The sequence below is a fragment of the Scardinius erythrophthalmus genome, assembly GCF_964197995.2.
Source record: "Scardinius erythrophthalmus genome assembly, chromosome: 4".
NCBI classification, from domain to species: domain Eukaryota; kingdom Metazoa; phylum Chordata; class Actinopteri; order Cypriniformes; family Leuciscidae; genus Scardinius; species Scardinius erythrophthalmus.
The window spans coordinates 10,706,384-10,731,256 of NC_138224.1; the positions used below are offsets into that span (position 1 = coordinate 10,706,384).

Sequence of the window (24,873 nt, forward strand, 5' to 3'; positions counted from 1 at the left end):
TCCTCCCTGTATTTCACAGTCATACTAAGAGCATTTCAGAGGAGAAGATGAGGGAAATGTGCTGAATTCCTCTCTGGGAACAGGGTAAGCGTTGAACAGAGATTTTGAATGAGGACACGCTGAAGGCCAGGATGAATGTAATAGGGCTCACCACATAACATTTGGCCCAGAAGTCAAACTAGTCTTAGGGAGTACTCTGTAAAGGGTAATTGCTAGTTCTTATTTCCTCTCTCTCTCTCTCACTTTCATGCACCAGGTCATTTCAGTGATTAAAATGAAATAATAGACACCCATTTATTTGAGTTCCAGACAATATATAATTTGCCAGCTTTTTGGAGTTCTTAGTCATCAAGCGACCTTGATGTGATCCACCTCTCATTAGTGATCCAAATAGTCAGGATTGATCTGATCTCAGTTGTTTTGAACTATTGAATGTAAAAAAATGTTGTTGTTTTTTAAATCATACTTTAATTGGAAAAAAGAGTGTTTAATAGAAAATTACCTTACCACAAATGGTAAAACTATTAACAGGATATTTACTGTAAAATACTGTAAAGGAAATATTTATAATATATATATATATATTCTGCCCAAAATGTATATCATATAATTTATTATATATTATAATAACATATATACATACATAGCCTACATATCTACAAAACATGAAAACAAATGTGAAATATTAAATCTAAAAAGATATACCAGATTTCCATAAAATCAAAGTAAACATCTGGCCAACATGTTATACTAATAACTTAGCCTAACTAACAGAGATTGTTTAATATGTGCATTTACCCACTAACCTACACAGTTCGGGAACAGATAACAGCACATGAGTGAATCATAAAATTCATACAAAACAATAAAGGATCGTGTTAAATTATTTGAGTATTATGAGAACACTTTTACCTGTCATCACCACACAAATAAAATGATGTCCAAAAGATGGAGTACACATGCTATCCAAGTAGGCAGCTCACTAGGATTTGCAACACGGCCCCACTCTTCCTCTGTCTTCTCATAGACAGCGGTGTCTGTCTAGTCTGAGCTCCTCCCTCCTGCAGAAGCGAGCAGCACCTCCATTCAAACCCATCCAAACTCAAGGCATGAGCGTCTGCTCTTCCCCGCACAGCTGCTGCTGATCACCTACCTGCACAACAAATTCTGGATATTCGTCTTGTACTTTACACCCCTTTAAACCTTCAAAAAAGAGGCGAACTAAATCATTCTGGCCCTGAACACACACACAAGTGGTTTTCCTGACTGCAAACATGGCGAGTGCCTCATACCACATCTCTAATCTTTTGGAGAAAATGACATCCAGCGACAAGGATTTCAGGTCAGTCGTGATGCACATGTCTATATCGAGTGTTAAAGAGCATGCACGTTTATTATCAGGGCTTGTGGTGGCGTTTAAATGTTATGATAAATAATGAAGCGATCGCAGAAAGTTTTAGGCCTCGTATCGCGCCCCTGTTGTTGTTTAGATTGACATGCTAAGCTAACAAGCTAACTCATACTGTACGGGGATTCATTTGGATTTTTTGCCGTTTAAAATTGTGCATGGGCCGTGCATTCACGGCTATAACTTGTTAATTTGCCATCTCATGTTGGAATAAAAGCTGTCAAACGTGTGTGTTTTTAGTGTGGATGTTAGCAAGCTAGTGTTAGCCTGTTAGCCTTAGCATTTCGTTTTGGTGGCACTGCACTGCACTCGACCTGTCATATCATTTGTAACGAGTACAATTATGTATTACAAACAATGGACAAAATTAGCAGAGTTGTTGAGTCAGTGTACCATTTGATGTAATTTGGTGTAATTTACTTTCCTCGTGTTCGTATAAGTTGGCTAATATTAGCATAAGTGCACGTCCATGAAATGTGCATAGAATTTAACTACATAAGCTACTTTTTAGAGAAGTTTGTATTGTATACAATTGATATTGAATTCAAGGTTTTTCTTTTATTAGGATCTCTGCATTCAGTGTTTCAGAAACAATTGTGTCATTTATACATTTTAGTTCAAACAGGTTTGACATGTCATTCTTTTATAATTTTCTTATTTAATTAAGTTGTTAATCGATTGTATTTGTTATTTGTGCAGACTGACACTTAAGGCAGAAGTTGACTTGTCCTTTGTAAGTTACAGGCTCTGTGAAATGTTTTAATATGTATGATGGAAACAAGATTATATATTTTTTTTTAAATAATAATGATGGTAGATATTTCCCTCAATGTTATAACTATAATTATGCAACGGTCCTCATTGACTTTGTTCTGAGAATACTTGCCTGGTTTGAAATGCTGTCAAGGCCAGAAGCCTGTGTAAATATGTTGATAACTGTTTAAAAGCATAATGATTATCATGAAATTGTAGTTCATAATCTAAATGGTCTATACAGTTACAATTTGTAATATGTTCTGACATGCTCTTCTTTCTTTTGGGGGATTCCCTTTAAAGATGTCAGTATATTCAACAGCAGCCACCAGGAGGTTAATGGTTTGTGAGTTTTATACATATCTGACAGGAGTTTTCAAATGAATACTAATGCAGCCATCGGATCATATTTCCAGAGTCTACTCTGCCTGTCATTCACGTCAAACCACTTGCTGTTCTCATTCCAGCTCTTTCTGAATTTTACAAGATTTTACCCCTGGGAACATTTTGCTTACACACCATTCTAGGTCTCCTCTGTTGGTGTGTGCTGGCGTTCCCTCTCTTGCCCTGCTGTAGGAGCGTGCGTCTCATGCATTATTCATTCTTACTTAGGCTCTCTGGAATAAGAGATTCCATGCCTTCAAATATATGCCAAAGCAGACGCTTTTAGGACTGTGAGAGAGAGAGAGAGAGAGAGAGAGATGGCACGTATTAGGGTATGCAGAGGGTTTTCGCTCGCATCACATGTGAGGTTTTGTGCTGAGGCTTTGATGTTGGCACCCAAAGACAAGATTTCATTTTAATCCACTCCAGTTTCAGCTCAGAAGTGGATTATGAATTTAGCAAACCATGACAAGTGAGATGAAAAGGTGAAAATGCTTCAGTCAGTCCATTTGCTTTGACATAATGCCAGCAGCCCCTGCCATTCAGGTGGTTCTCACCTTTTTCTAGTCCTCTTTGTAGCAGCCATTCTGTTAGTGCTGAAGTCGCATGAAACCCTCTTTAAGTGTGTCACTGTGTCTGGACCATTGGGAAAAACGCCTTACAACTGTTTACTTTTGCGAAAACTTAAACAAGAAAATGCTGATGATGCTTGATTTTATTTTATCCATTGGGAAATAGTTGGATAATGATTTTTTTCTTTATATCACAGGTGCTTGGAGGGTAGGGATTTACATTTTGGTGGGAGAAACTCTTTCTTCTTCTTCAAAAAAAAGTAAACTGATAAATGATTCATAACAAGTCCTTGTTTATTCCCTCAGATTCATGGCCACCAATGATTTGATGTCCGAGTTGCAGAAGGACTCCATAAAGCTGGATGATGATAGTGAACGGAAGGTGGTCAAAATGATCTTAAAGCTCCTGGAGGACAAGAATGGAGAAGTTCAGAATCTGGCTGTAAAATGGTAAGCTTTTTGCCATTGTTCATTTGTTTCAGTCCTGTGCTTGCATGAACTTGAAAGCTTCTCTTACTTGGGTGTTTTCAGTATGTCCTTCATGAATTGGCTTCAGTTTGTTCTGTGAAAATGTTTTAATGTGAAATTGTTTCATGCCACAGTGATTTAGTGAGAGGTATTGCTGTTTTTTTTTTTTACTTTGATTTATCTTGGTTGTTAGCCTTTGAGATTAACCTCTATTTTTTTTTTCTTGATAGTTTTGAAGGGATTGCATGAATAAGTCACAGTAATCTCTTTTCATTTCATTCGGTCTTTGTGCTGAAATACAAGTAAACAACGACTCTTTTTAAACCTTATGGCAGTTAAAGCCATCTTGCGAATTGATTAACACTGACTTGTATGCTAAACAAAAATAATTTGTAATGTACCATTTCGCAGTACAGACATTTTTGCAAGCAAACCAAATTTATAGGCTATATTGCATAGTAATAGACAAATAGGAAGCATTTCACAGGTTGCACTAAAAGTCCTTATTTCTTGCAGTTTGGGCCCACTTGTCAGCAAAGTGAAGGAGTACCAGGTCGAAACCATTGTTGATACATTGTGTACAAACATGTTGTCAGATAAGGAGCAGCTTCGAGATATTTCTAGCATCGGCCTCAAAACGGTGATTGGAGAGCTCCCGCCAGCGTCCAGCGGTAAAACACGTTTTCCCTGCGTAATAATAATATTATTGCAATTGTTTTCCTTAACTGTGTTTTTTTCTCTATATTGTGATTTATGCACAGAGAATTAATTCACATGCATATGGCTATATTTAGTTATTTTCATGTGCTACCTTGCCTGCTAAGTCCATTTCTGTTTGCTTTAGGCTCTGCTCTTGCTGCTAGCGTTTGCAAAAAGATTACAGGCCGCCTCACAAGTGCCATTGCCAAGCAGGAGGATGTCTCAGTTCAGCTGGAAGCATTGGACATCATGGCAGACATGCTGTGCAGGTATGTCAGACAAGCCATGTGATGACTGCTGCTCTTGTTTAGACCAATTTTGCTTTTGAGTACACATGGGCTCCTGCCAGGTAATTTCTTGATGTGTTTGTGCACACGCATCTGCCCTCTGTGACAGTTCTCAGTTGTCTTTTTCCTCAGTTCACTGAGCTGAGTATACTATAAAAGTCTTTTAGTTTAGATGCTGATGCTCGGCTCTGTTGTGTGGTAACTAATGGCAGACTTGGGTGAATGCATTTTGCATTTATACTTGCACACATACATTAGGCAGACGCTTTTATCCAAAGCGACTTTGAGATTTTTTGCCAGCTTCTGTGTGCCTTGGGGATTGAATTCACAACCACACCATTTCTAAGGTCATGCTTTACCAGTAGCCATATCACCCTGTAGCCCAAGACTGGTTGCCCACTGAAGCTAAGCAGGGCTGAGCCTGGTTAGTACCTGGATGGGAGACCTCCTGAGAAAAACCAGGTTGCTGCTGGAAGAGGTGTTAGTGAGGCCAGCAGGGGGTGCTCACCCTGTGGTCTGTGTGGGTCCTAATGCCCCAGTGTAGTGACGGGGACACTATACTGTCAAAGAGCACCGTCCTTCGGATGAGACGTAAAACCGAGGTCCTGACTCTCTGTGGTCATTAAAAATCCCATGGCATTTCTCGTAAAGAGTAGGGGTGTAACCCCGGTGTCCTGGCCACATTCCACACATTGGCCCTTACCAATCATGGCCTCCTAATAATCCCCTTACATTGAATTGGCTCCATCACTCTCTCTCCTCTCTCCACCTATAGCTGGTGTGTGGTGAGCGCACTGGCGCCGTTGTTCTGTGGCTGCCGTCGCATCATCCAAGTGGATGCTGCACACTGGTGGTGGTTGAGGAGAGACCCCTGATATGATTGTAAAGCGCTTTGGGTGTACAGTAGTACATATGAAAGCGCTATATAAATGCCTCATTCTATTCTATTCTATTCTATTCAGTAGAGCTACACAGAATCATTTAAACATGAATCATGTATTTTCCCATGATTAGGATTTAAAGCCTATTCACACTAAGAATGAAACTATAACAACTGTATTCACACCAATGGATGATAACATTGTTTATTCTAAGTTTATAGTTGTAGGTTTTGGAGGGAAATAAAGGAAATTTGCTATACATGCAGTATACTGCAGAAATAGTAGGAGTGTTAGTATGTTATAATCTAATAAAAAAGATAAACCAACCAAATTAGTGGTCATTATGTGGTCTTTGCAACTATCTCTTCTTTTGAATGTCTAACATTGTTTGTGTTCAATCATCCAGACAAGGAGGCCTCTTAGTGAATTTCCACCCTTCCATTCTGAGCTGTCTGCTGCCTCAACTGACAAGCCCTCGCCTGGCAGTAAGGAAGAGGACCATCATAGCCCTGGGACACCTGGTCATGAGCTGCGGAAACTTAGTCTTTGTGGACCTCATCGAGCATTTACTATCCGAGCTCTCACGCAATGAGTCCATGTCAACCACGCGCACTTACATCCAGTGTATTGCTGCCATCAGCAGACAAGCTGGCCACAGAATCGGTGAGGCTCCCCCGTTGTTACGGACCTCAGTTAACTTAATGTCTTTGGGGTTCAAGACCTCATCTCAGTTACTCTTTAAGTGCTGAAAGCAATTTTAGTGTGCACTTATTGAAGCCATCATCTGTGATCTTCTCATACAGCTATTAGTTTCACCACTGATGCTGTAATTTAGCCTTTGCTGGAATGAGCTAAAGCAAATAAAAGCTATCCTCAAAGATCTTTAATGAAAATGATCCAATTATTACAATAGCTGTTTTTTTTTTTGCTCAAAGCATAGTGTAAATACATTTGTGTAATGATATCCTCCCCTCCTAGGTATTGCCTTTTTACCATGGCTTGATCTTGAAGTCCAGAGTCCTTTCTCATGATAGAAAATTTTTCACTCAAGATTGAGGTCACCAGTGTTGACATTGAATCTTGATTACATTTCACTTTATGATTGCTCAGGTTGATGAGCAGTAGAAGTTATTCAGGCCGAGGTGTGCCATCTCTCTCGCCATCAGTTTTTCTTTGACAAGAAGTATTTTGAAGATATTTCGTTGATCTCTCTTTTCCACAGTTTTAAATAATTGATACAATAATAAAACACTTTGAAGTTATCCATAATTATTCACAACTTTTACCATTTTCTACATTTCCACGGTTCCACCCCCACAGCACGACTATATATAGGGGGTATAAGCTTGAAGTCAACTCTCTTTGGAATATGACCGAACAAATTGCCAGAATGTAATTGTGTGACAGGAGATAGAACAATCTCCAGTACGGTCGTTATTACCCGTCACCTTGTCATCAACGTTGTTCCATTGCTGTGCTGCTAAGGCAGGCCATTTGGCACAAATGAAATGAAGTGAAAAGTCATTTAGGTTTGCTGCTGTGGTGCGCCGTTCCCCATCAGCCAATTACCGCCTACGTTTGATGAAACAAAGACAGCTGCGATTAAGATGCACAAGATTACTTCACTGGAATGCACTCAGTTGTTTTGTAGCTATCTCTTGGCGCTACAGTTTTAATTAAGTCTTTTTGTCATCTTAAGATTGTTTCTTTGATTGTGCTGAAAAAAGCAAGGCCTTTATCTTGCAGCTCTCCAAACTCAATTTTATTTCACAATGAATTATTACAGTTCAATGTTAAGCTTTGCAACTGTCTGATGTGTGTGTAATGATGGTAATGACAACATGCTGATTTTATCCTGCAGGTGAGTATTTGGAGAAGATCATCCCATTGGTGGTGAAGTTCTGCAATGTTGATGATGATGAACTGAGGGAATACTGCATACAAGCTTTTGAGTCTTTCGTAAGGAGGTTAGTCTACATCTCCATCTAACCACTGACATTTGTGATCATAGAAAATTATATTTTCTATTAAAATATTGCAATTTGAGTTTTTCTCATGATATTGTAATAGATGAGTTGGACCAGAGAGTGGGGGGAAAGAGCAAATATTTGGTTATATCTTAATTTTTATGACTATGTTATTCTGCTGTTTAGTAGTAGTATAGATAATAAGAATATTACCAACAAAAACATAGCCATTGAAAAGCTGTAATCTTGAAGTTTCCTTGTTGCATGACTTATTTGGTTATGGTTAATAAAAATAAAAAAACCTTATTGCTTTTGATTCCCAGGTGTCCAAAGGAAGTCTACCCACATGTCCCAACAGTCATTAGCATCTGTCTTAAGTATCTGACCTATGACCCCAACTACAACTATGACGACGAGGATGAAGATGAGAATGCAATGGATGCCGATGGTGTAGACGAAGATTATCAAGGTACGAGGCGGGGCTCTTTTCTCCTCTCTGTCTGAGGGAAGAAGGATTTATTCTCTTTCCCAAACCAAAAGAGTCTGTTTAGCTGTAAGTTACCACCTCAGTTTGTTAGTTCTGGTGTGTGTTAGCCTCTGCTTGTCGCATAACAGTAATAACAATGAAAGCACCGTATTGGTAATACAGCAGTCAGAGAGGCAGTCTGTCCATGTTTGAAGACAAAAAAAGTTGGACCTCTGCAAAGACTGTTTGCAAGACCATCAGAATTCAGCTTCTTGTTGGAGTGAATGGACGGTGGTAACTGGTCTGGTCTAGCAGCTTAAAATAATGCCTATGCTTTCACAGCTGATAAAATTGGCTCTGAGATTGGTTTGGGGGTACTGATTGTCCTGTAATGACTAGACAGGCTTAAACATTTGCCACCATTCCTCTGGTACCTTAGAGATTGTCAAGCCGGCACCTTTTCACCCTCCGTAATGCATGTGCTGAGCATGTCGTGCCACTTTCTTTGACAGAGGTTGTGCATTCTCTGAGTGAAAATGCTTTATTTAACCATTAGTGCTCTGAAGCACAACTGAGTGTGGATGTGCTAAGCGTTGCATGTTGAAAGTGTTGGAATGAAGTTTTTCATGTGGAAGCATGGTTGAAGAAATATGGGTTGCTGCACCCCAGAATTTGACAGGAGCAGACTATAATGACAAGACCCTGTCCTAAAGCTTGTTAGACATTCACTGCATTCATGACTGCCTTTGTTCACCTTGATCTTTTTTGGCATCAAGGATTTTTATTTTCTGCCCCTATTGGAGTGTCATTTTCATCCATGAATCATATTCGTACCTATTTTCTGTTTTCTTTTCAATAATTGATTGTGCTGACTGTGCACTAGCTTGTAAGCAGCCTTAGGAGGCTCGTACAGTTTGGCAGCAGATTTGAGGGTATGTTTGTTTTTCTCTTTGAAGTCCACACTTCAGAAGTCCATGGTTTTCGTGTTTTGTGGTTCAGGGGACAAACCTGTAGCCCTATATGTTCCACACTCTGAGTGTTTACAAAGAAATCCTTTTTGTAGCTGCTAGTTTGAGATGTATCTTGGTACCCAGACACATCTACATACATAATATGCCAACTGTTTTGGCCAATATGGAATAAAATATGAACAATATGAATTGTAGCAGTTGCAACAGATGGAGTTATTCAAATTAGTGGCTGTGATTATGATATAATCTAACTCCAAACAGGAAGTGACGATGAGTACAGTGATGATGACGACATGAGTTGGAAAGTGAGGAGAGCAGCAGCAAAGTGCTTGGACGCCGTGGTGAGCACACGACATGAGATGTTACCCGAGTTCTACCGCACTGTTTCACCGGCGCTCATTGCCCGCTTTAAAGAGCGGGAAGAAAACGTGAAGGCAGATGTGTTCCATGCCTACTTGTCCCTACTCAAGCAGACACGCCCTGCCCAGAGCTGGCTCTGTGACCCAGATGCCATGGAACAGGGAGAGACTCCTCTCACAATGCTTCAAATCCAGGTAGAGGAAAATTTACTTTTTTTTTTTTTTTTTTACCTAGGACTTCTAGTTCATACATATACACAGATTTGTTCTTGGCTGTTTGTGTTTTTGATGTACATTTTTCACATAAATTATTTGATGCTCAACTTGTCAAAATGATGTAACGTTTTTTGCAATATATTATCATATATTGTATAATATAAGTCTTCATTGTAATATACTGTAAAGACTATTTGGTGACAAAAACACTACTCCAGACATTTGGGATTCCTAATTATTAAAGGTGCCCTAGAATGTGAAATTGAATTTATCTTGGCATAGTTAAATAACAAGAGTTCAGTACATGGACATGACATACAGTGAGTCTCAAACACCATAGTTTTCTCTTTCTTATTTAAATCTCGTTTTTGAAAAACACCCCTGAAAAACAAGCGAATCTCCACATAACACCAACTGTGACGCAACAGTTGGGATCATTAATATGTACGCCTCTAAAAATTTGCATAAGCCAGCCCATGCTCAGTGCCAGGCGAAACTGCACTGCCGAATCATCGGAAGTTCTGCAGGTGAAGAAACAAGCGAGGATCATAGAGAAAATGGCAGATCTATCTATAATCTATCTATAATCTATCTATAATCGGATACCGCTACAGTTTAATTCGAAGTTGTTAGTTGCTCTGCCCATTTCACCGCGGACTGTTTTTCTAACATGGAACAATATCAAGCAGCCAGGCATCTCTCGGCGTCTCAAACGGACGAAGGGGGCAATTTCAACTAACGTTATATTCCCGCAAGTGGTAAGTAGTGATTGTATTAACGATAATTTACACTGTGTTATCTAGATCCAGCGCGATATTGTTTTTTCCTCGAGAGACATCGTGGCTTGCAGACGAGCGAACGAAGCATGGCAGTTGTTCAGTGTTTGGATGTAACTACAAATGAACACAAAAATATTTTTTTAGCTCCTTCATCCGAGCCTCTGGAGAACCAGTGGGTTATGTGAATTTCTGATGTGTAATTGTTCAAGTCCAGACAGATAATCTTTCTCTCAAAGTCGTTCAACACTGTTTATGCATCAGTAAATCGCGTTGCAGTGATAAGATCTTCATTCACGCGATCGACAGGCTGTCATCTGCTCAATGCTGGAATAGATCTAAATACTTAAAAAACTTATCATGATTCGTTAATCCCGATAGCTGTATAGTAAAAACGTATAATCGCTGTAATAGTAAATGTTTTCCAGATAGCTCTACATGTAATGCCAGATATTTCATATGCAAGCATGTCAGCCAATCACAGCAGTGGGCGTTTACACTGAAGTCTCACAGCAGACACGCCCCTTCAAACAGAGTGTCCAGATCAGGGTAGGAAATCAGGCTAGGAAATATGCCTTTTATTTCTAAATTATAACAAATTTTGATCTAATAAACATACTAACATTATAAGGGCACCCCAGGAAACATAAAATAATAAAATAATCCATTCTACGGCACCTTTAAAGTTCATTCATGAGTGTGATGTTTTGTGTGCCTTTGCAGGTGTCCATGATAGTGAAAGCATTGCACAAACAGATGAAGGAAAAAAGTGTTAAGACTCGGCAGTGCTGCTTCAACATGCTGACAGAATTAGTAAACGTGCTGCCAGGCGCCCTGACACAGCACATTCCTGTTCTCATCCCAGGTATGTGCCACAGGCAAGCTACTACATGTTAAAACGAGTAGTCATTCATTCCATGATCATTTGCTTAATTCTTGCCAAGTTTGACCAGCATTTTACCTTTATTTATAAAAGCACCATGGTGTAAACCTGGAAATGTTTGGTCTTTTTTTTTGGTTGGAAATCTTTCGTAGCCATTGTTAAGTTTCTCAATATTTGAAAATATTTTAGCATTTGGAGTGACATTTGTGAATTTTATTCCATCTAGGAATCATATTTTCCCTCAACGATAAGTCAAGCTCTTCAAACCTGAAGATAGATGCCCTGTCTTGCTTGTATGTGATCCTGTGCAACCATCAACCTCAAGTCTTCCACCCCCATGTTCAGGCTATAGTGCCTCCTGTAGTTGCTTGTGTGGGTGATCCCTTTTATAAGATCACCTCTGAAGCACTGCTGGTCACCCAGCAGTTGGTCAAAGTCATTAGGCCCCTGGATCTAACAGATGCTTTTGATGCCTCACCCTACATCACTGACCTTTTTGCTTGCACCATTAAAAGGCTGAAGGCAGCAGATATCGACCAGGAAGTCAAGGAGCGAGCAATTTCTTGTATGGGGCAAATTATCTGCAACCTCGGTGATAGCCTTGGTGCGGACCTACCAGGCACTCTCCTCATCTTCCTAGAGCGACTGAAGAACGAGATAACAAGGCTGACCACTGTCAAAGCTCTCACCCTCATCGCAGGTTCGCCGCTGAAGATCAACCTGAGGCCCATCTTGGGTGAGGCTGTTCCCATTCTTGCCTCCTTTCTGCGTAAGAACCAACGAGCATTAAAACTAAGCACACTGGCTGCACTGGACATTCTGGTCAAGAACTACAGCGATAGTGTAACACCGGCCATGATCGACGCTGTACTGGCTGAGCTGCCGCCTCTTATCAATGAAAGCGATATGCATGTCTCCCAGATGGCTATCAGCTTCCTCACCACGCTTGCACGAGTCCACCCTGACTCACTGTCTAAAATAAGTGGCTCTATTTTGGCTGAACTCATAGCTTTGGTCCGTTCACCGTTGCTGCAAGGTGGCGCTCTTAGTGCCATGCTGGAATTCTTCCAGGCTCTTGTAGCCACGGGAACTGCTAGCTTGGGCTACATGGACCTGCTACGTATGCTAACAGGTCCTGTGTATGCCCAGAGTGCAGCGCTCACCCATAAGCAATCCTACTACTCCATTGCAAAGTGTGTGGCCGCTCTCACCCGTGCTTGTCCTAAAGAGGGCCCTGCAGTGGTGGGACAGTTCATTCAAGATGTGAAGAACTCGCGCTCCACCGACTCTATCAGATTGCTGGCTCTGCTTTCCCTGGGAGAGGTTGGTCATCATGTTGATCTGAGTGGCCAGCCTGAGCTGAAAACGGTCATCCTGGATGCCTTCTCTTCAGCCAGCGAAGAGGTCAAGTCGGCAGCTTCATATGCGTTAGGCAGCATAAGCGTGGGAAACCTCCCGGAGTACCTGCCCTTTGTCCTGCAAGAGATCTCTGGCCAGCCCAAGCGACAGTACCTGCTGTTGCACTCTCTCAAGGAAATAATCAGCTCTGCCTCGGTTGCAGGGCTCAAACCCTATGTAGAAAATGTCTGGGCACTGTTGCTCAAACACTGCGAGTGTACAGAAGAAGGCACAAGGAACGTGGTAGCTGAATGTCTGGGAAAGTTAACACTTATCGACCCAGAGACTCTTCTGCCCAGGCTAAAAGGCTATCTCTTATCAGGTGATCGTCAAACTCTGCCTGTTAAATCTGTATCAAAACACTGATAAATTTCAGTTAAATAAAGTTCTTTATATCATAAACTTTATATATATAAAAATCTAAGTTTTGATTGAGGTGTTCTCTCTTTCTCTCCCCAGGATCATCTTATGCCAGGAGCTCAGTAGTTACAGCTGTTAAATTCACGATTTCTGATCACCCACAGACAATTGACCCCCTTCTTAAAAACTGCATAGGCAAGTACTAATTTGCACTATTTTGAATTTTGTAGAACACTTTTTAGAACTGTTTTTTTATTGTAATATTATTGAAATACTTCTAGGTGATTTCTTGAAAACATTGGAAGATCCAGACCTCAATGTACGAAGAGTGGCTCTAGTTACCTTCAACTCTGCAGCTCATAACAAACCTTCACTTATTCGAGACCTGTTGGATACAGTTCTCCCTCATTTGTACAATGAGACCAAAGTGCGCAAAGAATTAATCAGAGAGGTAATCTGCCCTTTGTCCCAAGCCTATTGCTTTACTGTCTTTTTCAAACCTCAAAACTCAGTATAATTGCCTCTTTCTAGGTTGAGATGGGTCCGTTCAAACACACAGTGGACGATGGTCTGGATATCCGGAAGGCTGCATTTGAATGCATGTACACTCTTTTAGACAGCTGCCTTGATAGACTTGACATCTTTGAATTCTTAAACCATGTTGAAGATGGACTTAAGGACCATTACGATATCAAGGTAAGCCGTCAGAGTAATCCATGAATCTTTCATGAGACAGGCCTTTTGCCATGCAGAGCATTTAGCGACCACAGAAGATGAAAGAGTGAATTGATTAACAAAGATTCAGTGTGTGGTCATCAAAGGCATAAATGCATAATGCATTGACAACAAACGTGATCCAACCTTATTTTAAATGTACTTATTACCAGGTGTACTTTCACGATAATGAAGTAGAAGTGCTTTGTACTAGAAAATGTTGTATTTTAGGTTTAAATTGTTTACCTACCCATTTTAAACTTTAAAGTTATCAAGTTATGCATTTATCTATCAAACCATGTGTTTTTGATAGTTACTAGGGACTTAAAAGATGCAGTGGGACCAAAATATATGCATAGGCTCATGAATCACAATAAAAGTTTATAATTCCTAATGTTCTTTTTGCTCTATGAATGTCCTTACAGATGCTGACGTTCCTCATGCTGGCCAGATTATCTAGTTTGTGTCCCAGTGCAGTGTTACAGAGGTTGGACAGACTTGTGGAGCCCCTCAGGGCAACATGCACCACAAAGGTTTGCAAGATATTCATCAAACAAAAAACTAAAAACAATAAAATCAAACATCAAGCATTTTCTGTGTATATTGAAAATAGAGGAAATCTGAGGCATCTGTGGGTTTTCTTAGGGGAGCGAAGGTTTGAATACGGTTTGCAATATTTACAGATCCTCATCAATTCCCCTCTTTCTCCGTGTTTCTCAGTAATCACAAACAACTAGAAAGGTCATGAAACAGTCATGGCAATTAATTGCTCAAAAAGTGTGAGAGCCCTTTGATTTCTAATTATGAAGTTGGCTCATAACACCTTTTCTTTCCCAGGTAAAAGCCAACTCTGTAAAGCAGGAGTTTGAGAAGCAGGATGAGCTCAAACGATCTGCCATGCGGGCCGTAGTGGCCTTGCTAACCATCCCAGAGGCAGAGAAGAGCCCACTAATGAGCGAGTTCCAATCTCAAATCAGCTCCAACCCTGAGCTGGCCGCCATCTTTGACAGCATCCAGAGGGACTCCACCAGCGCTAATATGGAATCCATGGACACCAGTTAAATGACCACAACAATGTGCCCACTCCAAAAATCCACAAAGAAAACCAACCCTGGGGGACCCTTGTATTGTTCCATGCATTGCACTGAATCAAAAATAGGAGGAAAACAAAAATCTAAAATTAAGAAAAAAAAAAAAAAAAACTAATGAAAGAACAGACATTCATCATACTAAGCTTCAAAGCTTATTTCCACATTCTTTTTTTTCTATAAACAACAGGAAATTGCCTCAATTGTTCATTGTTCTTCATTCCTCCCCCACCATTTTTTTATTAATTTTTTCTGGTCGTTTTCATAATTTCTGAGACTCGGTCACCTGAAAATGATTTGACCACAGTATTTGTGTTACCATGGGAGATTCGTTCGTTACATTCTAGGCTGCCGACGACTCAATCGGGATCTACAGAGGTAAACGATAGCACTCAGTGAATTTGAATCGTTTCAGAACCATGTTTTTTTTTTTTCTGTCATGTTTCTTATAAGACAAGTTTTATTAGGTTTTTGTACGATTTGAATGTCATTTCTCCTCTTTTTACTGTTGACAGCTTAAGTACAGAGCGAGATAAGTCTTAGAAATATTATCCCGAAGAGGTGTGGCATAATTAGGGTGTTTCATTGGATGAGTGGCTGCTTATTCTTCTTTCATTGCATTTCATTACATTCCCACTGTCCGCAGAATTGCGAGTCATAAGCATGTCACACATCCAGAGAATGAGAATTCAGCTACGCACGATTTGCATATTTTTCTTTTTCTATTTGATGATAGTTTTGTTTGGCTCCAGCATATAGAGGTAAAATATGACATTGAACATTGTTATGAGAAAATATTGCCCTGTATGGAACGCACATATTGTGAATAAAATGAGTGGAGAATATTTTATCAAGTGCTCAACTGTATTCTGAAACCATAAGGGTGTTGCTCTCGCTGTTTAGATCCACTATTAAGATGCTGCCTTGTTTGAACTCCTCACCTGTAAAATTGGTTGGGAATATAATTATTTTTTTTTTTAAATAGAGCTAGTTTAACTTACCGCAATACTCTGAGTACTGTTTAATGTGCAGGTCTTTCTTTGAGGATATTTGTAAGCTGGGCAAATTAACACCATCATACATCTCACCGTATAGCTGATCAAAGGGTGACTGAAGTTTGAATCCGATACCCTGGAAATCACAGTGTGTATAATGCACAATCTAGGTTTATTTGTGTAGTCATGTATGCACAGCGTTTACATTCATTGAAGTGTGACAGTACGGCAATGTTCCTCCGTAAGAAATCAATAAAAGGCTCATTGCTGCCTGCATCCAAATGTCATTTTATGGTCCTTCTACTACAGTTAGAACCATCATAATGGCTGATGCATATTGCTCACAAAAATGACAAGAGCTGGCTGAAATTGCCAGTTCCAATCTACTTGGCTGAGTTAATTCGACTTCTGGAAATGAAGGCACACAGATTTTTTTTTTTTATTAGCACTTTTGAGGAAGAACTGCTCTGGATTTGATTAAAAGGTTAGTAGCATCACATTTTTGTTTTTAGGCTCATAGTAGCTGTAGTCTATTTAATTCAAGTCTGAATTAATCAATACTTAAGGACAAATATAAAGTCCATACATGTTTTCCATTATTTTTCGTTTTTATATACAGCTGTTCATGGAGACTGCTGCACTATTTTAATGCATTGGCCAGAATAATCGGCAGTATGGAGCAGATATTGCGCTGCAAGTTAAAAGTCTGCTTGTGCAACACTGCGACACTTTGTCACTTTGAGCACATCTTCAAAATTACCAAGATTTCATCATCTTGTATCAAACGGCTTAGAATTTACACTTTGTTTTCTTGAGCGAGTAATTGTAAAGTTAACGTGAAATCAAACTCTATTTAGTTTCATTTGTGTTCCTGGCAGTATTGTGGTTATCAGTTCCTATTAGGTTAACTTTGCAATCATCATTTAAAATATAACTTGGAAGCATGCTGTAACGCAATTATTTTATGGTTAACGATAATGTGAAGACCTGGTCAGCTCTGACGTCTGTCCTCAGTCAGTCCGTGTTGATCATTAGAAAAACAAAGCAACACTACTCACACATGGCGAACAAGCCGTGGCAATTCATTTTTATAAGCTAACAAAAACTTGAAAATATCATCATGTCAACATGCCACTTGTCAACATGACACAAACAGGCTAATATGAGGGCAGAAGAGTTCTAAATAGGGTTTTGATCTGCTTCTAGACTGCTGGAAGCATGAAAGTACATTAGCAGTTTGTCATCGCTTAAATGAACCCACTTCCAATTTGCACGCTAATGAGTCACGCAAATGCTATTAAAGCCCAATTTACAGTGGCCTGATTTGCATCAGAGGTGTGAGGGCTAATGCACAGACGTGATCGTTCGCTCATCAGGACAGATGTAGGCCGGCACAAGGTGTTCACACTAATTTTAGACATTTTACAGCTGTCAAAACAGATAGATAGATAGATGTCACAGAAAGTTATCAACATTTCAAACAATGTTTTGTCAAAAGCTTTCTCACTTACAAAAGACAACAGGAAGCTTACGGCACAGACCTCCCTTCCAAACTGTGTATATATGTGATCATATTATTGTGAGCAAGCCAAAAAATGGGCTAATCATCATTACAGATGAAATGTGTTTTATAATGATGACGAAGTGTTTGTCTGCACTGCCCTATGGGAGAACGCAGCAGGAGGCTGTAAAAAGCACACTGCAGATTAATGATTCCCTACTGCTGACAGATCCTCCATGGCCCGCTGAGCAGCTGCTTGTAGCTGCTTTAAAGCCTGAAGCTTAATGTTTCACCTCTAAGCCGGATTTAAACAATGCAAGGAGACCTCACCCCCTACAGGGGAATATAACTCATATCATCTCACTAATGACGCTTACACTAGCTACGTGCCACAGTAAAGTCTATGCACTGACAAATGTCTGTATTTAGTTTTTCTGAACTGGAACACGATCATGAACTATATTGTTGGTTTAGATTGGATGAAATGATGTGAGCTCATTTTGTGGCTGGGTAACCAACTTCAAAAGATAAGTTAGGGTGGCTCTTTTACTGTATTACCCTATATAATGTTGTGCAAATAACATAAAATTATTTTTATTATTTTGAGTCATCATTCTTTGTTTGCTTCTGTTCTGATATAAATGACCCTTTACAAATCATTTCAGAGAAAGAGGTTGTTCTCAACTCTGTGTGGGGTTCTGGGACACAGCCACCCAATCAACAGCGGAGAATTTAGTTGTCCTGGATTTTGACTGGTCTGTTAAGGTGGTCATGGTAATGTCCTAACTTGCAGTGCTTTGGATTGTCCTCAGTGTGAGGCGGTGGCCAGCCTTTCCACTGAACGGTGTTATTGATATTCTGCATTCCCATGGTAAGTTGTATCATTATCTGATGTTTTCCCAAACATTACTGATGCCAAAACAGGATATTTGTCAGTCTAAAGTTCTATTGTTGCACTTCAAGAAGTTATATTCAATGAAATGTGTTGTTATCAGAACTGAAAGGTGAATATGCCAATGTTTCAAAGCTGTGCTAAACAGTGCACATTTCATTACATTATTATATTGTTTTATTTGTTGTTGCCTGCAATGTCAGAATACACTAATTTCTTTATTTTCCATGCTTAATCTTTAATCTGGCACTGAAAAATTTCAAATGGAGAAAAAGGAAATACGAGGTTAATACGGAGGGAAATGGGCCGGCAACATGCTTTATATTTCATGGTAGATTTTGTGTTTGATTAATGTCTTAAAGCATGAGATTGATTTAAAACAATCCTGATGAATCAGTAGATGAATTATCTCAACTGTGGCTAAAATATATTTTCAGTGCACATGCATTGAATTTATGCAATGAAATACCTATTTATATGTTAATGGACTTCTTGAAGACTAATGGAATTCTTGAAATCCTGTTGGTAAAGATAAAAGCCGAATCATTGCTCAAGAATATCTCTAATTAAACAATTATTTATAGAAGGGAGAGGTTTGGTGATATAAATTAAAGTTAATTTGCTATGTGAATATCTTTGTGCTTGTGTTCTAACAACTTGTTCTTTTAAGGGTAAATAAGAATCAGGATGGGCTTTTCTGGCAAAGGCCTTCCCATGGATGGGAATGGAGACTGGTAATATATATATATATATATACACATACACACTTCAATACACATTTATGACTATAAATGGCAAGAACAAACAAACAGACAAAAACCATTTACAGCTTTAAACATCATGCATGTTTGAGGTTAATCTTCAAGAGTAACTCTTGTAATGTAACTTACTATTACCTTTATTGTAAATCTATCAGTCTTATTTGTATCTCTTATTATGCATTGATATATCCAAATCACTTGCTGTGTCAACAGGCCCTCCAACAAAATTAGGAAACACAGAAGCCAGTCCCCTTTTCGTGATGTTTCACCTGTACCATCACATTTCTCAGAACCGGTCTCATTCCTGCAACATGGGGTAAACACTGCAGAATTATTAAGACCACTGACCATTAACCTGTATATTTGTCAATTGTATCTGGTAGACAATCTCCTACATTAGTACCTTGTATCACTCCTCACTGTTTTCTCCTATAATAAAGCAATTTCAACTTACATCAATTTATTTTGAAAGTAGGAGCGTAACATATGGGGTAATATACAGTTGCAAAATACAGCCCTGGAAACAGCATGATCCTAATCAACCAATAAAGCCTGGCTAATTGTACATTATCACACATTATATGGCAGCAAGAACCTCCCATGTATGTATGCACCAACCCTGCTTGTTTTACACAGGATGTAACTGCCAACCTCTCCCGTCTCCCTGGTGTAAGGGGGCCACTCAGGGATGAAGATGATGACGATGATGTTCGGAGTCACAAGAGCTTGCCAGCGGCGATGACTACATTAACCCTCCAACCCAGAGACAAGAGGTCATACAGACATTCTGAGAGTCGCATCAGTTTACCCCCTCTCATAAGCACCAGGTACTGAATACAGATAATTCCAGGGCTGTGTTTTGGTCAACTTTTTTATGTCTGTCCCTCAGTCTCATTCACTTGGATGTATGTCTTTGCTTACATTGCAAGAGTGCCCACTACTGGCAGAACCCTTGCAAATAGGTTTAAATAGAACACCCTGACCTGGGGGTGTCCAATTCTGCTCCTGGAGGGCCAGTGTCCTGCAGAGTTTAACTCCAACTCCAGTTTAACACACCTGAACCAGCTTACTGGTATACTAGACACTTCCAGGCAGGTGTGTTGAGGCAAGTAGGAGCTAAACTCTGCAGAACAGTGGCCCTCCAGGACCGAGTTTGGACACCCCTAAGCCCTTGATTACTTGTGGGTAAATTAAGTGCAACCTCTGCTAGTTGCTGTTATGACGTTACAATCGTGTCGCTTTGTGTTCTATGGATCTGCCTGAAGTGCACATATGAGTAGACTCCCTCTGTCAAAATCAAGGGGTCAAGAGTCTGTCCAAATAAACTTCCTTCATCCACTTGACGAAGTTGAATGCATTTCAAAATGGTGGCAGGGATTCACCCGAGGGGAAGTGCTTAGGAAAAGTTGCAAGAGCCATAAGCGATATAAGTGGTTCATTTTGTAAGCAACATGTTTTAAAGGAATAATTCACACAACAATGAAAATGTTGTCATTTAATCACCCTCAAATCTGAACTATTCCTTTAATACAGACTTCGTACACCACTAATTGTTTACCAATGGCCAATTGTTATTCAGTGGCATAATATGTTCATTGCTGAAACGTATGATTTACCAGGTGCAGTTTGATTGTGAAAGGCACTGGATGCAAAACTGTCTCCAAACTCCCACCAATCACCAAATCCAGAAATAATTGGAAGGAAACAGACCCCCCGAGACCTCCTTGTAGGTCTGGATGCAGGTATTGCCTCCCTTTTTCCATTAACAACCACCCTTTGCAAGTACATTTAATGTACATTGTATCTTGCTTCATAAAAAAGGTCATGCCACTGTTAACTTAAAACCGTCAGCTCAAATCAACCACCTATTGTTCATTAAAAAGAATTGGAAAAAAAAATCCAGGTCCAGGAACTCAGTAGGATGCAAAAGTTAAAAATCCTTTATTGTTTTAGGCCCTGTTTACACGTACATGGTTATTTTGAAAAACGGAGACAATTCCCTTCATTTGTGCCCTTCATTTACACGCAAAAAGAGAATTTTTCACAAATGGCCAGGGTCACAAATGTCCGTTTATGAAAATAGCCGGCCACGTGTAAACGGGCTAAAGCATTAAAACACCAATGAATCAAGCCATACTTATAGTTGCATTGATTTCAGGTGTGCCATTCTGGCACTTGCAACACAATTTCTTGGCCAAGTTTTCTCTAGTGGCCAAGAAATTGTGTTGCAAGTGCCAGAGTGGCACACCTGAAATCAATGCAACTATAAGTATGGCTTGATTCTGTCTGTTTGTTACCAACACCCTGATGAAGGCCAGTGGTGTTTTAATGCTTTAGCCCTCTAAAATAATAAAGGCTTTTTAACTTTTGCATCCTACTGAGTGCCTGGACCTGGATTTTTTTTCCAATTCTTTTTTATGAACATTTAACCCTTCCATGAGCACCAGAGGATACAAGGGATACCAGCAGCGCTCCAGTTCCCCTTTGTCTAGTCAACCACATATTGACTAGCCATCTAAAACCTGACAATAAGAACAGGACTTTCCAGCAGAATTCAGTACCCTTCGCTTTTAGGCTAGAGGAAAGTACAATTATTTCATACTTGTCAGTGTAGGCAAGAGGCATGGCTTGACTTCGTTCTGCATTTGGAGCGCTGTTAAATTCACAGAACAAAAATGAAAAGGCACAGTCAATATCTCGCCCGGCAGATATATGCAGAGTCATTTTCAGCTTATTAATGATTTAAAGCCTGGTTAGTCTCGGCATCACGTGGGAAGGTATTTTTCCCTCATTTATTTGAGGCTGTGAGGTGCGAGGGAGAGAGAGCGGAGATCAGCACTGAGAGGGAGAGAGAGGGCATGTAGGTTTCTATTCAATTACTATCAGCCCCCACAGCTGGGCTACTAAACTGAAATTAAAGTGTCCCAATAAAGTGGATTTACACAGTGCAAACAGCTACACAGTCAGGTCTGGTTGTAGTGCAGAGAGTATGTTTAAATGCCTCTCTCTGATAGACACGGCACTTATGTGAATTAAGAGCAAGGAGTTTTAGATTTGTCTCCGCTTGCAATGAGTTCCAGATATGTCTCCTCTTCCCAGGACCATCACTGATGAATGCGATTAGTAACAGAAATGGTAATTGAATCTTAATGTGATTGAAAACCTGATAACCTTTCCTGTAGTGGAACTTTTTGCAGTGTACCCATAGTCAACTTGGCAGATAGGCTTTGGAATATATAGTGACATCGTTTCAGAAAACAAGAACGCTTTAACTAAATAACTATGTGGTAAACAATTTTGGACAATTTTAATTGAATTCTCTTGCAGCTATATGCTTGATCTCATTTCTGTTGCTTGCACCTGACCCATGTTTCTTTCATTCTTATACTGAAAGACAAACTCTGCTGCTAAACCTTTCTCTGTTTAAACAGTACATTTCTAAGGGTTTTTAGTGCATTGCTACAAGGTTGCTAAAGTGTTCTGGGTAGTTGTTAGAGTGTTTTTAAGTGGTTACTAGAGGGGTCTGAGTCATTGTTAGGTGGTTGCTTACTGGGCCAAGTCTGTAAGATATTCTGGTCACTAGATATAATTTGGTCCCTCCTCCAATTTAAGGTATCATTCTGGTTTGTAGCACAACATAATGAACACATGCAACATACTTTAAGTTATGCAACAAAGTTAACAAACTACTAACCCTAGCCTAAGCAAGCATCTGGTTCATCAAAGTGTGCATGCTTATTAGTTTTATGCATATAACTAGTACATATATATAGTATTTCATCTTCTAATTATTCTCATTCTCTTATGAAAAAGGCCGGACAAAATGGAATTCCTTTCAGCTAAACCTGCTCATGCATTGATGCATCCAAAAATTGTACCTGTCGGGCAGACATCTCTGTCTGTCAATGTGCACACTGTTCAAGGAAATGGGCCCTGCTTGCTTCCTGCCAAAGCCTCTGGAGTGTCCCCGAGATCTCGACTTACTTTCCAAAGTCCTGTAGTGCAGGCAGTGTACCCTATCAGTCCTAACACCATGCAACAGATGAGGCAGACTGACAGAGCGTGCCAGCCCCTGAGGTCTGTGCTGAAAAAAGTGCCAAACAGAGGAGTGTTTGACTGCCCACTGGCAGCCCACCTGCTGGAGCCATTTTCTGAGTTCCAGGAGCATCTGTGCCGCCAAATCCTACACTCTCCACTGCCTTATCGTGCAGCTCTGCCACAGGTCCACATTTCTTGTCACCAGGACCAGGTAGATCTGTTGCCTGCACATAGGGGCCAATACAGTTCCCTGATGGAACGCACCGTAGAGGTCTGCAACTCCCAAGGACAGAAGCTTCCCAAAATCACCATGACCTGCCCGACACCTTCTCCAAAACGTCTTTGTCGCACAGAGATGAGGCATGCGGCTTGAAAGGCTAACCAAGATGGCTATAGAGTGAACGAACAAGCTAAACAAGGGAAATCAAAAGCTAATATTGCTCTGCGCACAGAGGATCACAGAAAGTTCACCAAGATCACAAATTAATTTTGTTCACGTTAAGAGACAATAAAGCCAAAACAGAGACATCTGTCCAATCTCTTGGCACTTTTTCTGATTTTAAGTGATTATTGGACTCATGGTCATAACCCTCTCCTGTGCAAAGCTCAAGTTATTGCTGTGTCACCAATCATCTTTCTTTCTTTTTTTTTCCATGGAAGCCCTAAGGATCATTAAAACAGATTCATTGCACATTTTAAATTGATCTTTCAATTCTTTCATAACTTTTACAATTTACAACAAAGTTACAATTGCCCCCAGCCTCATTGCCATGAGGAAATATTGTATAGTGACTATAAAAAAGATAGAAAGAAATCAGTTTTTCTTGAAAATTTTGCAGGGAATCGATTGCACTTTTTCTAAGGCATAAAGAGAACTTTACTGAGGATATATTGAAATTGTCATTGCTTTAACCTACATATGAATTGAATGAAGTGTGTTACAATTGCCCTCAGCCCAACCCTCTGATTATATACCATATAAAGCTGCCATGTCATTTAAAAGTGAGTTCTAACCAGAATGCTATCATGATTCTAAAATTGTACTTTTATCCTGGTACTGTTGAAGAGCAAGTTATTGCTAATGATTATCTTTCAGTGACAACTTCTAAATTATGAGGATAAATTCTTATTGTGCATTTCATAATGATTAAAGGGACATGGGAACTTCACTTGTTCACATTTATTGCTAAATTCAAAACAATGGTCCCATCGGTTTTTGACCCAGCACTGTGCTATCTTGCAGAAATAAAAACATTCAAGTTAAAGTGTGTGTTTTTATATTGTTGTCATTGTCCTTGTTGTTCATGCCAATGACAATAATGATAATGTTGAAGTAATAGATATATAAATTCAATATAAATCACATCACACAGCATTGAAATAACTTTTTGTATGTGGATATTTGCAGATTTACACTGCCAACACAGCCAAAACTCTTGTCAATAACAACATGTCAATAAAAGTGTCAATAATAAAGCTGATTAATTATATTTCCAACTAATCATTGCTGTTAAAAGTCATTGGAAGGACACTTAATTAAAAGTGTAAGTGGCAGTATTGTGGTTAATCATTGATTTGCCTACACTTACAGCAGGCATGGCTCAAACATGTACGGCGAATTGCAAATTCCCAGAAGGACTGGACACCAGGGGTCTGATGATAGCGTTATCTACAAGTACCGTTGTGAATAATGAATGTAATTGCTGTAACTGAATGTAAAGTTTAGCAGTTTAGATCGCTTTAGCATTTGGCATTTTCTTAAAGGTACCAAACATCTAAGACACACACACACACACACACACACACACACACACACACACACACACAATTCAAAAATTGCAAAGCATGCGTGTGATCACCACTGCTGTTTGTTTCACCAATGAAGTCAGAGCAGAATTTTCGCATTCTTCATTCTTCAGTCATAGCACTAGAGTGGCTCTGAGGTTTCACAAGGAATGGGACTTTGATATTGAAGATGACAGAAGTGCTTTGCAACTTTGAGTGCTTAAGGCTGGGACATGTGTAACAATCTCTTT

At 39.7% G+C, this 24,873-nt stretch overlaps 2 protein-coding genes across 3 annotated transcripts; both read left to right on the top strand.

The window, feature by feature from the left end:
* The first annotated feature begins 955 nt into the window (after window positions 1-955).
* On the top strand, window positions 956-15,915 carry cand1 (cullin-associated and neddylation-dissociated 1). Its single transcript, XM_081363023.1, has 15 exons — window positions 956-1,342; window positions 3,424-3,567; window positions 4,102-4,256; window positions 4,430-4,553; window positions 5,859-6,115; window positions 7,314-7,419; window positions 7,743-7,888; window positions 9,118-9,410; window positions 10,931-11,072; window positions 11,317-12,810; window positions 12,948-13,043; window positions 13,130-13,299; window positions 13,380-13,544; window positions 13,988-14,095; window positions 14,400-15,915. The coding sequence occupies exons 1-15, from the start codon at window positions 1,275-1,277 to the stop codon at window positions 14,622-14,624; spliced, it is 3,693 nt and encodes a 1,230-aa protein (XP_081219149.1). The 5' UTR covers window positions 956-1,274; the 3' UTR covers window positions 14,625-15,915.
* A 612-nt stretch (window positions 15,916-16,527) lies between these two features.
* On the top strand, window positions 16,528-24,335 carry LOC308689159 (uncharacterized protein). Of its 2 annotated transcripts, XM_081362734.1 has the most exons (6): window positions 16,528-18,017; window positions 18,709-18,772; window positions 19,013-19,115; window positions 19,436-19,626; window positions 20,419-20,541; window positions 22,613-24,335. In XM_081362734.1, the coding sequence occupies exons 2-6, from the start codon at window positions 18,726-18,728 to the stop codon at window positions 23,208-23,210; spliced, it is 1,062 nt and encodes a 353-aa protein (XP_081218860.1). In that variant the 5' UTR covers window positions 16,528-18,017; window positions 18,709-18,725; the 3' UTR covers window positions 23,211-24,335. The 2 variants fall into 2 exon arrangements, with proteins under 2 accessions (XP_081218860.1, XP_081218861.1); XM_081362735.1 differs by lacking the exon at window positions 16,528-18,017 and having other exon boundaries at window positions 18,683-18,772; window positions 22,613-24,319.
* Window positions 24,336-24,873: the final 538 nt, after the last annotated feature.